A 14,619-nucleotide genomic window follows, 5' to 3' on the forward strand; every position below is an offset into this window, starting at 1 on the left:
TTTTGATCAGTCTGCTGGCATAAGCTCAAATACTTATGATTACGTCTGTTGATTTAAGTTGTCGTGTCTATGTATTGCTATTGTTCTGCTAATGTATCCCTGTGGGGGTCTTGCATTACCTGATTTCACTTAGCAACATTCAGGGAACATCTCCGAACGCGGAGCCCTTTAAAGGACAACTTTAGTTTTTTACAACAAGGGTTCATATTTTAGATTGTAATTAAAGAATATAAAAGATGAGTGTTAAAATTATTTAATTTACTTCTTTCTATTGTTTTAGAGATTCTTATTTCAGTGGTTGGGGCATGCGTACACGTGGCTAAATATGTCATTTTCCACACAATAAGCCCATTCCCAAGATACAACGCAACCTTTCATGGTTGGATGTGACTTATGGGGGCTAGAAGTGTTACTGTAAATAGTAATAAAGAAACTGCTGGCTTATTGTGTCTAAAAAGACATATTTAGCCACTTGTACACATGCCCCAATGCGTACGCATGCCCCACATTTTAGCACGGTAAACGCGATAAAACAATAGAACGAAGCAAATGAAAACATTTTAACACTCACTTTTTCTTTTCTCTAATTACAATCTAAAATATGAACCCTTGTTGTAAAAAAACAAAGTTGTCCTTTAACGCCAAGATTAACTGTATTCCATTTAGGCCATGGCTACACGGAGCTGGATATTTCTGAATCTAGACATTTTTTTGTGCTGTTGGGGCTTGCAGCCACACGAAGCTGGATATTTCGGCCACAAAGCTGGATATTTTTTAAACCGGATAAATAAGTGGAGAGATTGAAAAATATCCGATTCACTGGATCTGTGTAGACAGGGAACCCGGATATCTCTGAAGACTTTACTGTGTGTGTGCTTGTTAGACCGTGTGGACCTACATATTTTTCTTTGTGGATATCAGAAAAAACGGGATATATGAAATATCCAGCTCCGTGTGGACCTAGATATTTTTCTATGTGGATATCTGAAGAACCGGGATATATGAAAAATCCAGCTCCGTGTAGCCATGGCCTTAAGCAATACATGGTTAACTTAAATCTACTTTGACGGGAGTGTTCCTGACGAACATGCATCCTACGGGCTGCGATGGCACCTGTCAGTGGTGAGTGTTGGCCAGAAGGGTTAGATGAAGAAAGATGAAGGTTCTACGGCTCCTCATTGGCCAGTCAGTCAGTAGGATATAGCAGCAGTGCCAGTGACATCACCCAAATGTGTGGTGAGGAATCAATTGGCGTAAGGGACTATATTAGAGAGAAAGGGTGGTAGAAATCAACACAAATATGTATTTGGCTGTGTAGCGGACCCTCATATGAAAATGTTTTTTCTTTTTGCCAGAGACCCCCAGAAGAGAAAACAAATCTAAATTATTGAAAATGTTAACATGTTTGATATTTTTCAAGAACTAAACTTGCATGTCACAAAGTGACGCACTGTGAGCTTGTAGATCTGCTATTTTTGAATAGCCAACATATACATGGATAAAGTTATTAGAATGATTGTGATGCTATGTCCAACCACTTTTATACTGGGGGATGCCCTGCAACCCCTCAAGGACCCCTGGGGGTCCCCAGACCCCACTTCCAGAACCACTGCTCTATATGAAGATGCATTTTTGGCTTGCACTGCTGTACCTTGGAATCTTCAATCTAGAAGTTACTGTAATGTGTGGTTGTTGTTTGGCACAAGGCACTTCTCAGTAGTAACATGTGATGATGCAACATAATTCATGTTCTATGGCCTATACGTGCTAAATTACATTGATTCTGCTCCTTGAATGAGTGAACATGAACTTTCCATTAGTTCAGTGTGACCTCCTGGCTACTTGAGGGGGTTCAAAATGTACATTTTTTACACTCTGAGTGTACAAAAAGTGACACAGGCCATGTGTCACAAGCTGGACGTGTTTCAGACAAGATGTCTTAGGAGAATACTTCAGATATTGTGGCCATGACAGTCTCCTATGAAGATATTTACAGGAGAACAGGCCTGGCCCCACTGCAGGGACGTGCTGGCCATTGGGAAAAGCGGGACAACTCCCGAACGGCCGTTTCATTCCCAGCCGCTCCAGGCCGGCCATTAGGAAAAAAAATTCGGGCATAAACCTCGTATCTCCATCTAACATATAATTTTCCGAATGTCTGTCTGTCTGTCTGTCTGAGTGTCTGTCTGTCTGAAACCGCATTTCTCCTCAGTGGCTGGAGCAATTGATCTGAAATCGCATCACCATCAGCATATGAACACACCTGACATAACTGTGAAGCCCGTTTGTCACTTTCACAAATCGTATGCTGTATAATTGCATTTTTATGGTGTATCTATATCTATTTAGCCTACAGTACCTTTTGTGACCACACATGTTAAGGGAGGGGCGCTGTTGTTCAGGCCATGCACAATCACACACAAACCCACACACACACACACACACACACACACACACACGGGGGGGGGGGGGGGGAGTGTGTGTGTGTGTGTGCAGGCGGGCAGGCGGGCGGGCGGGCGGGGGGGGGTGGTTCTGGCCCTGTTACAGATGTTGTCCAAAATCATGCAGATCGGTACACAGTATCTCTGTAGCCGTTAAATGGAACGGGTATTTCTTACATTGATGCTCCTACATATTAGCATGCAAGCACCAGTTAAAGTTACTTTCCATCCCTCATATACTGTGTGCACAGTGCACATCCCATAATCCACACACTGCACATCATTTCGGAGCTCATATCTTTGAACGGGTATGGGCTAGTGTTTCAAATTTGTACATTTTTTCGCAAAGCAAAGCCCTGCTTCATCATACAAGGTCGTCGCACAAAAGTAGTGAAAACAGCAGATCTAGATCAGCTGTTTTCACTAGTTTAAATCATTTTAAAAATGATAAATACAAAACAAACAGTTTTGGACATACAAGGTTTCCACCCGACAACGACGAAATATAACTCATGTACAGTAATTGGCCCACTGGCTTGTCACTTGTCATGATCTGAAATGGCAAATCTTTAAGTAGCAGCAACGCTAGAGAGAGCGATCTCTCTCTATAGCGCGCAATGAGGGCCTCTCCAACTCTTTTCCCCGGCTGAATCAGGGGCCCAGCACGTCCCTGCCCCACTGTCAAGTGTCATAATGGATTGGCCACGTGTGCAGAATACGGTCGCAGTTACTATCAAAACCTCCACCAGCTGTCCGTCAGTCAGTCAGTCAGTCCATCAGTCCGTCCCTCCGTCTGTCCGTCGCGTCGCATCACACTTTTGGCCCTACTGTTTCTCTGGCACCGTTGCCCCTATCCATGCCAAACTTTGCACACACACACACACACACACACACACACACACACACTCCTTGGCTGGCAAACCACAACCTCTGCCCCTGATTTCTCACAAGCCCCTCTTCTAGAGCCACGATGAGGTTGCCTTTAATGCCACTTACAGGGCAATTTGTGGTAAAGTACAGAAGATGGATGTGGATTGGCCACGTTCTCGTAGCAATGAGATGGACACCACCGGGGAAGAGAAAAAGAGGCAGACCCAAAAAGACCTGGAGAAGATCTGTGAAGAAGGAAATGAAATAAGTTGGATGGACTTGGGGCGCAGGGTGCAGCATCGGCCAGTCGACAGACAGCATTGGCGTCCATTGGTGAAGACCTTATGTGCTACCCAGCACCAAGAGGATTAAGTAAGTAAGTAAGTAAGAGTGTACAAATGGAACCAAATGGACCCACATACACTCTCAGAGTTAGGGGGTGGAGGGATGGGGGTCCTTGAAATAAAAAAAAAGAAAACGATTGAGAACCACTGCATTAATTGGATGGAGGATAGTTGCTGTGGAATGCAAAGTTGACACAAAAGCTGTTGACTCAACCCCCCCCCCCATCTGGGTAACAACAGTCCAGAGTATAAAGAGCCCTGATGGGTGCAGTAAACCTTAGGCTGGCACTCTGCTTAGAGGAGCAACTTATAGCTATACGGTCTCCTTCTTAACCCGAGGCCCGTCTGAAGAAACACTGAAAACTGCTCATTTATCCTGTTCCGGATCAGGCTGCAGTTCAATGGGGGGGATCAAAAGGTAACTCTTTTCTGCATGACGCTGACTGTATCTGTGAATAATGTTGACATGTGTGACTGATATTCTGCAATTGACATGCATGTTGTTTAGTTCTTGCAGAGAAGTTAATGCAAAAAAGAATGTGTTCCTAATTGATTGCAAATATCTGCTCGCATTCCAGACAAATCCTTCTCTACTATTGGTTCTGCTGCCATGTCATCCCACCATATCTCTGCACAGGACTCCTCGGTCACAGTAAGTTCAAACCGATATGTATTAGGCCTTCTGAAAAGATCTTGCACCAGGGGGAATCATAAGGCAACGGTTATGAGCTTGCAGATCTGCTATTGACTGCATGATGTTGATGCCATATTGCTGGGGACCCCTTGGAACACCTTCAATGACCCCTAGGGGTCCCCAGACCCTAACCCTGTGGTCTACACCAGTATTCTCTTTCAGACAGTTAAACTAACACTCCAGATATTACTGTGTGTATAGATCCACTCTGAAGTCTTTTCCACATTAGGTTAGATGGGTGGACAACATGGTACACTGTGTAGCATCTTAGCATTAGGTTAGATGGGTGGACAACATGGTACACTGTGTAGCATCTTAGCATTAGGTTAGATGGGTGGACAGCATGGTACACTGTGTAGCATCTTAGCATTAGGTTAGATGGGTGGACAACATGGTACACTGTGTAGCATCTTAGCATTAGGTTAGATGGGTGGACAACATGGTACACTGTGTAGCATCTTAGCATTAGGTTAGATGGGTGGACAACATGGTACACTGTGTAGCATCTTAGCATTAGGTTAGATGGGTGGACAACATGGTACACTGTGTAGCATCTTAGCATTAGGTTAGATGGGTGGACAACATGGTACACTGTGTAGCATCTTAGCATTAGCATTAACTTCAAGGACCCCCAGTTTGGTATGCATTAGGATGCCCATAAGCTCTGAGAGTGTACTGATGGTTGTACACACTCAGAGTTACAGACCTTAAAGGGGAAGACCACCCATTTTCAATATTGAAATATGTCATTAATATACCTTAGAGGAGTTGTGTGAAAATAGAAAAAAAGTCCCCCCCCCCCCCCCCTTCTGTGTTGCCTAGAACTGGAGGATTGATTTTGGGGTTTGTATTGTAAAGTACAATGTGTGATGTCATCAAGTTGTACTTTACAATACAAACCCCAAAATCAATCCTCCAGTTCTAGGCAACACAGAAGGGGGGGGGGGGGGGGGGGACTTTTTTTCTATTTCCACACAACTCCTCTAAGGTATATTAATGACATATTTCAATATTGAAAATGGGTGGTCTTCCCCTTTAAGCCCCCCCCCCCCCCCCTCCCCCCCTGAGGGTCCCCCAGACTGCACTTTGAAGACTGTAAATGGTTAAAAACAGCATCATCATATGATAGGGTTAGGGGTGTGTTTGCACATCCATAATAAGAACATAATGCACATTGCACTGTATTGAACCAAATGCTGCAGGCAATCAATGAGACATTGTGAAAATGAATAGGAATTATAGTCCTAGATATAGAAGAAAGAAAGAAAGGAGTGCTTTTGGCTGGAGTAGAAATCCAAGGTGCTCTTTGGGTGACAAAATTGATGCAAAAAATAAAAAAATAAAAAGGATGAGACCAAGGCACTAATAACACCTACGCGTTGCGGAAACAATGCCCTCATCAGGGTGACCTCATCCTGGATATAATTCAAGTTATATTGGAGAAATGGGGAGGGGAAAGATATAGGAAGTTATCTAAGCAGTCTATAAGTGGAACATTGTTGTTCAAACTTGATAAATAACTTTGACTTCTGCACAGATGCATAAGAAAAAAGCGTGTCTAGAGCTGGAGTGTTAAACAGGAAACCGCCCACAGCCTCTGACAGGCAGCCTAATATTTATTCAGGGGCAGCAACTGCAGCTTTTCAAACAACAACTAATTTTATCACTCACTCACTTGAGGGTGATGATGAGTTCAATGAGTAGCCTATACAAACACACACTCACTTAACACATACAGGCCGCATAACCGGTGACCTACTGACCTGTCTGTCTCTGTCTGTCTGTCTGTCTGTCTGTCTGTCTGTCTGTCTGTCAGCGGTGGACAGTAGGCTGCTTTGAGATATTTGTACTTTACTTGAGTAAGTAATGAAGTACAGTAGACTACTTTACTTGAGTATTTCCAATTTCCAATACTTACTTGTACTCAACTACATCTCGGAATCCAATTATTAATCCACTATACATTTATTTGGAAACTACTAGTTACTTTGCAGATTTTGATTACAACAAAACATACATGAACCACTTCAGCCATTTGAAAATAGCTGATCAACAAGCTCACAATGCGTTGCGATGTGATGCATTGCGTGTGAGCTTGTAGATCTGCTATTTTCAAATATATTTTTTATACAATTGAAAACCTGAAATGGGACACAAGGTCCCGGGATCGATTCCCGCCGGGGGCACTGTGTGCGCATGGAAGAACTATGCAATTACCTCCCAAGCACGACAACGGTAGGGCCGATACCCTAGTAGCTAGGTGGGGGCCTTTCTATGTGGGGTTTGCATGTTCTCACTGTGTCCCCTAGGGTATTGGTATACCCTCACAAAAACATGCAGTAATCCTGGTCTCTATCCTGCTGTCCTACCAGGGTAACTCACCCCTGTCAGGTGATACGAAGCGGCCTGCTCACTCCTCATGCATTGAAAGAAGCATGAGCTCAGTTCTGGGCTCTCCCCAGGTTGGTAGAGGGAGAGCAGAGCCCAGGATTACAGCTTAGGCATTGGCACTGGGTGAAAAATGGGCAAAAAAATCGTCACGCCATTTCTTGGCCATCTGGCCAGTGAAGTATATTGGACCAGTTACCCATAATTATATGGAGCCCCTGGTACCCAGATATGGAGATCCATGCATGAACTGTATATGGAGATATGCTGTGAGAGCCCAAACATGCTTACTCAGTTATTCATTATGTGAAAGTCCTTTGATGTCTATGACATCTGACATCATACCCTTTTATGCCCATACATGTAGATCCCTTTCTGTAGAACCAGCCGTTAGTGTGGTATGTGGCCGATGTGGCCTCCATATATGGGCATTCCCATATGAAGTCATGTTAGATATGGGCTTAATATTGATGACATCAGGGAACTCCATATATGGGCATAAAAGGGATTCTGTTAGTGTGACATCACAGTTTAGCCAGAGCGTGATGTCAGAGCAGCAAACCCAATCTTTTAAGAGTGGTTCCCCTGTCATCACAGTGACGTCAGAGCGACAAACCCATGGAACCACAGTGTCAGACGTTATAGACAAGAGATACATATACGAACAAGCTGTGACCGTTCACATACTAAACGTGCGACCTACGGTCATAACAACAATGGGATATGTCTGCATGATGAGTAACCTACTTTTACTTTTGGTACTTTAAGTAGGCTACATTTTGATGTCAATAATTTTGTAGGCCTACTTTACTCAATTTTACTTGCACAGTGTTTCTATATTGATAGTCTACTTGAGTATAGTCTACTGTTTCCACCATCTGTAATAGGCCTATATCATCTTCATCATTATTTACAGGGGTGCCATTTTCATCTGGCCTTGGTCTTCAAATCGAGCAATCGCTGTGCCCTCAGGTCAGCGTTGGAGAAGATCGTTTCCCTGGTAAATCAAGACGGCGAATGTGGCACATTTTCCTGTATTTGGTCTAAACGTAACCATGACTTTTTAACCACTTTTTCTGCCGACAGGATTTTATATCATGTCTCAGTTCCGCATCACCGAGCTGGCGAGAAGAGGAACTTTAAAAAAGATGGTTGGGTCAGCTCCCCAGCACGTAGCTTATGAAATAGGACCGACGTTCAACTTCAGGATCAACACAAAGTAAGTATTGGTGGCAGGGCAGGAATTTCATGGAGGCCGTTGGCATTCAGTTTGGCCTTGTGCCCCTCAAACCAATGGCATGACCTGAGGCCACAGTGGCCCCATGCAGCTGACTGAACCACTTCCTCCTCTGTCTCTTCCTTGTCAATACAGTATGTAGACAGTAGACACCGGTGTCTCTTTCTTGTCAATATGTAGACAGTAGACACCAGTGTCTCTTTCTGGTCAATATGTAGACAGTAGACACCAGTGTCTCTTTCTTGTCATGTAGACACAAGTGTCTTTTGTTGAGATTCTGAAATTACCCAGATTTAAACCAATCCAGTGACTTTTGATTGGTGCTGGGCATCTATTTCACTGCAGATTAGGTTATCATCCCTAACCCTTAAAGGAGTAGTTCACCACTTTTCAACCTGTCTTCATATAATAGGTCCTCACTAATGTTCATAATAAAATAGCACAATTTTTTTCTATTCAGTCTGGGTCTCATAGGAGAGCTGTCAAATCCTTCTACCGGTGACATCATCGTTTGACAAAAATGTTTTAAATAATATTTTTGAAAAAAAATATTTAGATTTTTATATACACGAGAACAATGGCTTCCACTTTAACATTGCAACTTTTTCAGGAATAGAAAGCCTGCAGTTTCTATATCTTGCATTTCCCATTGATGATGTCACCGGTAGAAGGATTTGACCCACCCACAGCTCTCCTATGAGACCCAAACTGAGTGGAAAACAATTGTGATATTTTATCATGAACATTAGTGAGGACCTATTATATGAAGATGGTGGAGTGCCCCTTTAAATTCAACAAATTATTTCAATAGACTAAAATCTCGTTTTATTTGATGGCCTTCCTGCCCTGGCATTAGGACTCAGTGCCCTCAAACAATGGACAACACCAAAGGCCAAGTGGTCTTGACTCTTGCCCCTAAAATTCCAGGCCTGATCGGTGGATATGGAAAATAATGCAGTCTTGTGAGTGAACACTGCCACCTTGTGGTCAATGTGTGGTACCTGTAGTTTACCTTGTCCATGGTGCTGAAAAGGAATGCTTCTCATGCAAATGAGCCATTCTTTCAGGTTAACTGAAGTAGGCCTACATGTACTTTAGAACAGAGGGTCCGGGACCCCTAGGGGGTCCTCAGAGTTACTACAGGGGGGTCTCCAAATCTTTGTATGATAGAAACTTTGTTTCTCCTTTTTTATATTAACCACTTGAATCCTAGTGTCCATTTTCTGAGAGATTTAGCCAAAAATAGAAGATCTACAAGCACTGCGAGGCGTTGTGAGCTTGTAGATCTTCTATTTTTGGCAAAGAGTTTTGGTGTATTGGGGGAAAACAGCAGACTAAGTACAGAGTAAAAGGTCAAGTTAAGTATTGACAGTTAAAGTGGTTAAATATCTGAAAACACAAACTGACATGAATCTAAAAAAATACACTGATGATTGTGCAGTCAAACAATGAAACTATATCTATTAACAGGTTGTGGGGGGTCCCTGCTTCATCTCTCTCTCAACTTAGGGGTCCTTGGCCTGAAAACTTTGAAGACCCTTGCTTTAGAACTGTAGGCTACTTATCTACTTCTCCCATCAGACCACTATACTGATGTTCAGGGCTTTTAAGTTTTGTTTTGTTTTTGTGTTGCAGATCATTATATCCTTTGGGACTACCAGAGGAGTTTGCATTTGTGTCAGTGTTTCGCATGAGTGGTAGCACCATCAATCAAAACTGGAATCTCTGGCAAATACAAGACACCAACGGCAAGGAGCAGCTTGCCGTCAGGCTCAACGGAGAGTCCCGGTCTCTGGAATTCACCTTCATTGGACGCGATAATAAGAAAATACAGACGGTCGTGTTCGCTTCACTCGATACGCTCCTCTTCAATTCTCTATGGCATAAAATCATCCTGAACGTCAATAAACGTTCCGTGCGTCTGTTCGTGGATTGCGTCACGGTCGGTTCTCAAAACATACCGCCCCGAGAAGCACTCAATCTGCAAGGCTTCACTTCCATTGGGAAACTGACACTTAAACCTGTGGTAGCAGTTCCGGTAAGATATTATTTTAGACCTGTTTACAAATGGAATCTCTGTTGGAAATCTCTGCAGTGGAAATTGTAGCAAGTGGCAGTGAAGAGCGCGCGCGCGCGCACACACACACACACACACACACACACACACACACACACACACACACACACACACACACACACACACACACACACACACACACACACACACACACACACACACACACACACACACACACACACACACACACACACACACACACACACACACACACACACACACACACACACACACACACACACACAGCTGCCACGGTTCAGGGATCAAATCAAGGCACTTTTCCCAGTGTTGTTACGCGCGATTACGCACGGATAAATCCAAACTCGAGTCCAAATTGTGCCAAAGCGCTTGCGTAATAACGTTGCCTACTATTAAGGCCAACTCCACAAAGTCAAGCTGCCGACATGGGTCATAGGCCTATACTGGTCACAAATAGGAAAACTGGAAAAGGTCCATTAAGCAGCTCAATGGGCTTCCAGTGGAGGTCACTATTGTATTGACATGGTTATAATGGCACTGTCTTCATTTTGTAACACATGGCCTACATTTTAACACAATGTATTTACTCAGGGAATGCTATTTGCTTATTCCTAAGTGAGATAAGCAGTAGGCCTATAGGAGTATAATATGCCTATGTTATTATTGTCCTAATGTCCTGTTTGTATGCAACAGTAACATTATGATTTAATGGCTCCATTTCAGTCTGTTTCTTCTGAGACTTATTTTGATAGCAGAATTATGTTAGTGGTCCTTATGGCCTATAAGCTACACATTTATTTGAGTTTTATTATTTTTCTCCCAGTTTGAGCTCCAAACGATGCTGGTTCACTGCGACATTATGCGACCCCTGGAAGAACTGTGCAATTACCTTCCAAGCACCACAACGGTAAGAAGGAAATAAAACCAAGATACAACAGCATGTTAATGATGACTAATATCAGATTTTTACTTGTAACAGAGTAGCCTATTACTACATTAGGCCTATTGATACTTTTAATCAAGTAGCCTATAACAAATGTGAGTAGATAGGGCTTACTTTTTCCACGACTGAAAAGTGAAAAACAGGCCATTTAAAAGTCCCGCAACCCCACATGCAACTCCTCCCCTTAGTACCCTGCAAGGTCTCTGTTTGACTTTGCCATCATCCAATCAATTCCCTACAAGCAAACTGTGTCATGAATATTCATGATGCTTTGATGGCCACGGTGCCTCTCGGCCGGGGTGAGGTTTGAAGAGGATTCAGTCGGGTGGGTTTTTGTGTCAGGGGGTCCGACTGTCTGTCAAGTCAACACAGCGATCAACCCAGGACAAAAAGGACTATTAAATAATCTAGCCTTTCCCTGACACCGGGGAGACCATGGCTCGGGCCCCGGGCTTTCGGGGGCCTCTTCTGGTGACCCTGCTTCAGATTGTCCTGCTTTGCTCCGCTCAAGTAAGACTCGATAAGAATACGCTTGTGTTTCTCTCCCTTTTAGATTGATGAAGCAGAGTTGCCACCGCAGGTGAGTAGGATTCCTATGGCAAAGAAAGATAATTCACCGTTGCAATTTTATCCTGACAGATTATTTGGCAGCTAACTGTGAGAAACGGGTAAAACAATCCGTGTTCTAATGCTTTAAAATAACTGATGAAATCGGTTATCAATTAGTTTGTCACTGTTTGTGCACTGTCTGTGTCTGTGTTAGCCTATAGTTTCATTATTTTCAAATACAATTAGCTCTATAGCTATAGATAGCCTACACCTGTTCGACTTTTTTCTATAGCCTACATCAGATGTAGATTGGGCCTAGTTTATGCTACGTCAGAGCAGCTAAACGAGGCAAAAAAGGAGGATAATTTTCATCAAGTGAAAGTGAAAAATAATTGATATTATTGTTTTTTTGATCATGTTGTTTACCCAGAGGGGGCAAGGACCAGCTGGTCCCCCGGGACCTGCAGGTGTTCCAGGGATTGACGGTGTCGCTGTAAGTGTTCATATTATATTATATTATATATAACTGTTCATATTATATTTACACTAAGCTGTAAGTGACTGTTCATATTATATTATATTATATTATATATAAGTGTTCATATTATACTGTATTTACACTAAGCTGTAAGTGTTCACATTAGGCCTACACAAAGCTGTAAGTGTTCACATTAGGCCTACACTAAGCCAGCTGGGTGGGCAATTAAGAGAGGAGTTGGCACCCCATATGTTGAAAACAAATAAAAATGCTGTAATTCTTTAGTGCTGGATTTGTGCTGAATTGTGCCGTAAATGTTATAATTTGTGCTGGTATAATTGTTTTGATATTCTACAAACAACCACTACTGCTCCTATCATGTTCTACAAGCAAATACTGTTGCCCTACACCACCCTCTGTAGGGCAACCACTATACTGCTGCTAAATGCTAAATCTGCGAATTCATAACCATATCAATATTTATGTATAAATATATATAAAAACACAATTGATGATTTCAACGGCACAAATTAGAGCCAAAAAATCCTGATTGCATGGAATTGGTATCTTGACCTGAAATGCATTTCTGCAATAGCCCTTGTCTGTTAGCCTCAACAAACACTCAGAAGTTTAGTCTACTATCAGAATACATTTTATTTGAACAAAACACATCAATTACTGTACATTTTTTAACCAATCCAACTTGTCTCGTTACAGGGAGAAAGGGGAGATGGTGGCGGGGAAGGCCTTCCTGTAATTATATTCTAAATTCCTTTCAAGTCCTTCATTTTGAGATCCATAGTCTGTATTATATTTCAAATGTTTGCATAATAACGTGGGTCTTCTGAATCATTTCCAGGGACCCGACGGCGACGGAGGCAGGCCGGGCTCCGCCGGGTTGCCGGGCGAACCTGGGGCTGACGTGAGTTTTGGTTTTTAAACACAACTTTTGAAACTAACTTGCGGTTTGGGCTCTGCTGCATTGTGGTTGATATTACACTGGCAACAGTAAGGTCTAGGACAGGTACTCAGGACTCACCCATGGCTGCGAGGGGCCGTGGAACCTTGCCAGGCCTCATGCCTTCCTCCCCACCATTAATGTGCTCTTATCGGCTTGCTACAGCAGGCCTGGGAAAAGGTCTGCTTCTTTAGCCCCCCAAGCTCTTGTTGCAAATTATACAAAAAGAGAGGAATTTAATAAACACAGTGAACAAAGTTCTAAATTCCTTTGCAAGAGGGTGTAGCGGTCATTTCTTACCCTGAAGTTATTATAAACATGCAGTAGCCTAGTATTGATTTTCACTAGAGAATATTAACAATTAATGGTTAATCTTATTTCAGAATTATAGATTTTTAATGCATTCATAATTTTTTTGTTTGGTCATTTAGAAATAATAACATTGGAGTCACGTGGGTTCTGGGGGACCCTCACTCAGGGGTTCCATTTGTACTCTCTCAGAGTCAAATGAACACTGAGGATTTTAAAGCGTAGATTGTGGGGTCCTTGAAATCACTGATTTAACCCATTATAACCGGGAAAGCATCTGTGTAATTTTTATTTTAGCGTTGGCCATTTAGAAATAGCAGACATACAAGCTCACAGCACGTCATTTCATGCTGCACTGTGAGCTTGTAGGTCTGCTATTTTTGAATGTTTTTAAATAATCTTGAAAGTGTGAGAACTACTGATTTAAGAAGGTATAGTAGAATTGGCCCTCAGGCTCCCTAATGGGTTGAAGTGTACCACTATAGTCCAGTGGTTCTCAAAGTGGATTCCAGGGACTCTGTGGGTTCCTTTAGAGGAGTCTAAATTGACCCATACAAGTCTGTAACTCTGACAGTGTACAAATGGAACCAATTGAACCCTAACGGGTCCATTTGTACACTGTCAGAGTTAAGGGGAGACCTAGATATTTTTAAAGTTTGAGAAACAGTGCACTTTGGTAAAACAATAGCGGTATTGTGTGGGTTTGCTTGTTGTTGGTTGGTGTGTGGGCTGGAGAATCCTCAGCATGGTGTGGAATGGTGTCTGTCAATGGGCCTTGTTTGAGGAGCACCAGAGGAATGTTTGGTCTCCAGCAGTGAGGCAGCTCTCACCTCCGCACCGCTTCTGCTCAGCTAACATCACATCCTTCTGCTCTGCTAACATCACATCCCTGGCTTTCTGCGTAATCCACTGCTTCCCAAGCTGGGGTCTGGGACCCTGGGGGAGGGCAAAGATCACAAGGGGGTGTGAGGCCTTGTTGCTGCAAAATCAACAGTAACTTGCCTTTTTTTGGGGTCATTATATTGGCCAGAATAGTCCAAAAATGTTCTGCATTTTAGCGTAAAATTGTGTTGTAGATCGTCTGTTTTTGATGTTCATTGCACGTGAAGTAGGCCTATACAGTATATAGGGCCAAAGTGGTTAATATGTCTGAAAATCACAAGTGTGTGTGTGTGTGTGTGTGTGTGTGTGTGTGTGTGTGTGTGTGTGTGTGTGTGTGTGTGTGTGTGTGTGTACATGTGGAGGGTTGTCAGCTTTTGTCAGAATGGAAAGACAGTTGGGAACCACTGAGTTAAAGCAGCTATAGTCAACTTTTTCTTTGTAAGGCCGACACTTTGTTTACATCCTAGTCT

General features: G+C 42.8%; 1 protein-coding gene across 1 annotated transcript in view; it reads left to right on the forward strand.

Annotated features, from left to right (window-relative positions):
• Nucleotides 1-3,464: 3,464 nt before the first annotated feature.
• The window catches only part of col9a1b (collagen, type IX, alpha 1b), a gene marked incomplete at both ends in the record, with an annotated part of 52,935 nt that continues 41,780 nt past the window's right edge, over nt 3,465-14,619 (forward strand). The window contains 6 exons of the mRNA XM_080739997.1: nt 3,465-3,558; nt 7,654-7,737; nt 7,824-7,956; nt 9,610-9,916; nt 11,527-11,553; nt 12,860-12,922. Of these exons, the coding sequence (XP_080596123.1) occupies nt 3,465-3,558; nt 7,654-7,737; nt 7,824-7,956; nt 9,610-9,916; nt 11,527-11,553; nt 12,860-12,922 (708 nt within the window). The remainder of the gene's footprint in view (nt 3,559-7,653; nt 7,738-7,823; nt 7,957-9,609; nt 9,917-11,526; nt 11,554-12,859; nt 12,923-14,619) is intronic.

Source organism: Nannobrachium achirus (assembly GCF_963921795.1).
Source record: "Nannobrachium achirus genome assembly, chromosome: 13".
Classification (NCBI taxonomy): Eukaryota; Metazoa; Chordata; class Actinopteri; order Myctophiformes; family Myctophidae; genus Nannobrachium; species Nannobrachium achirus.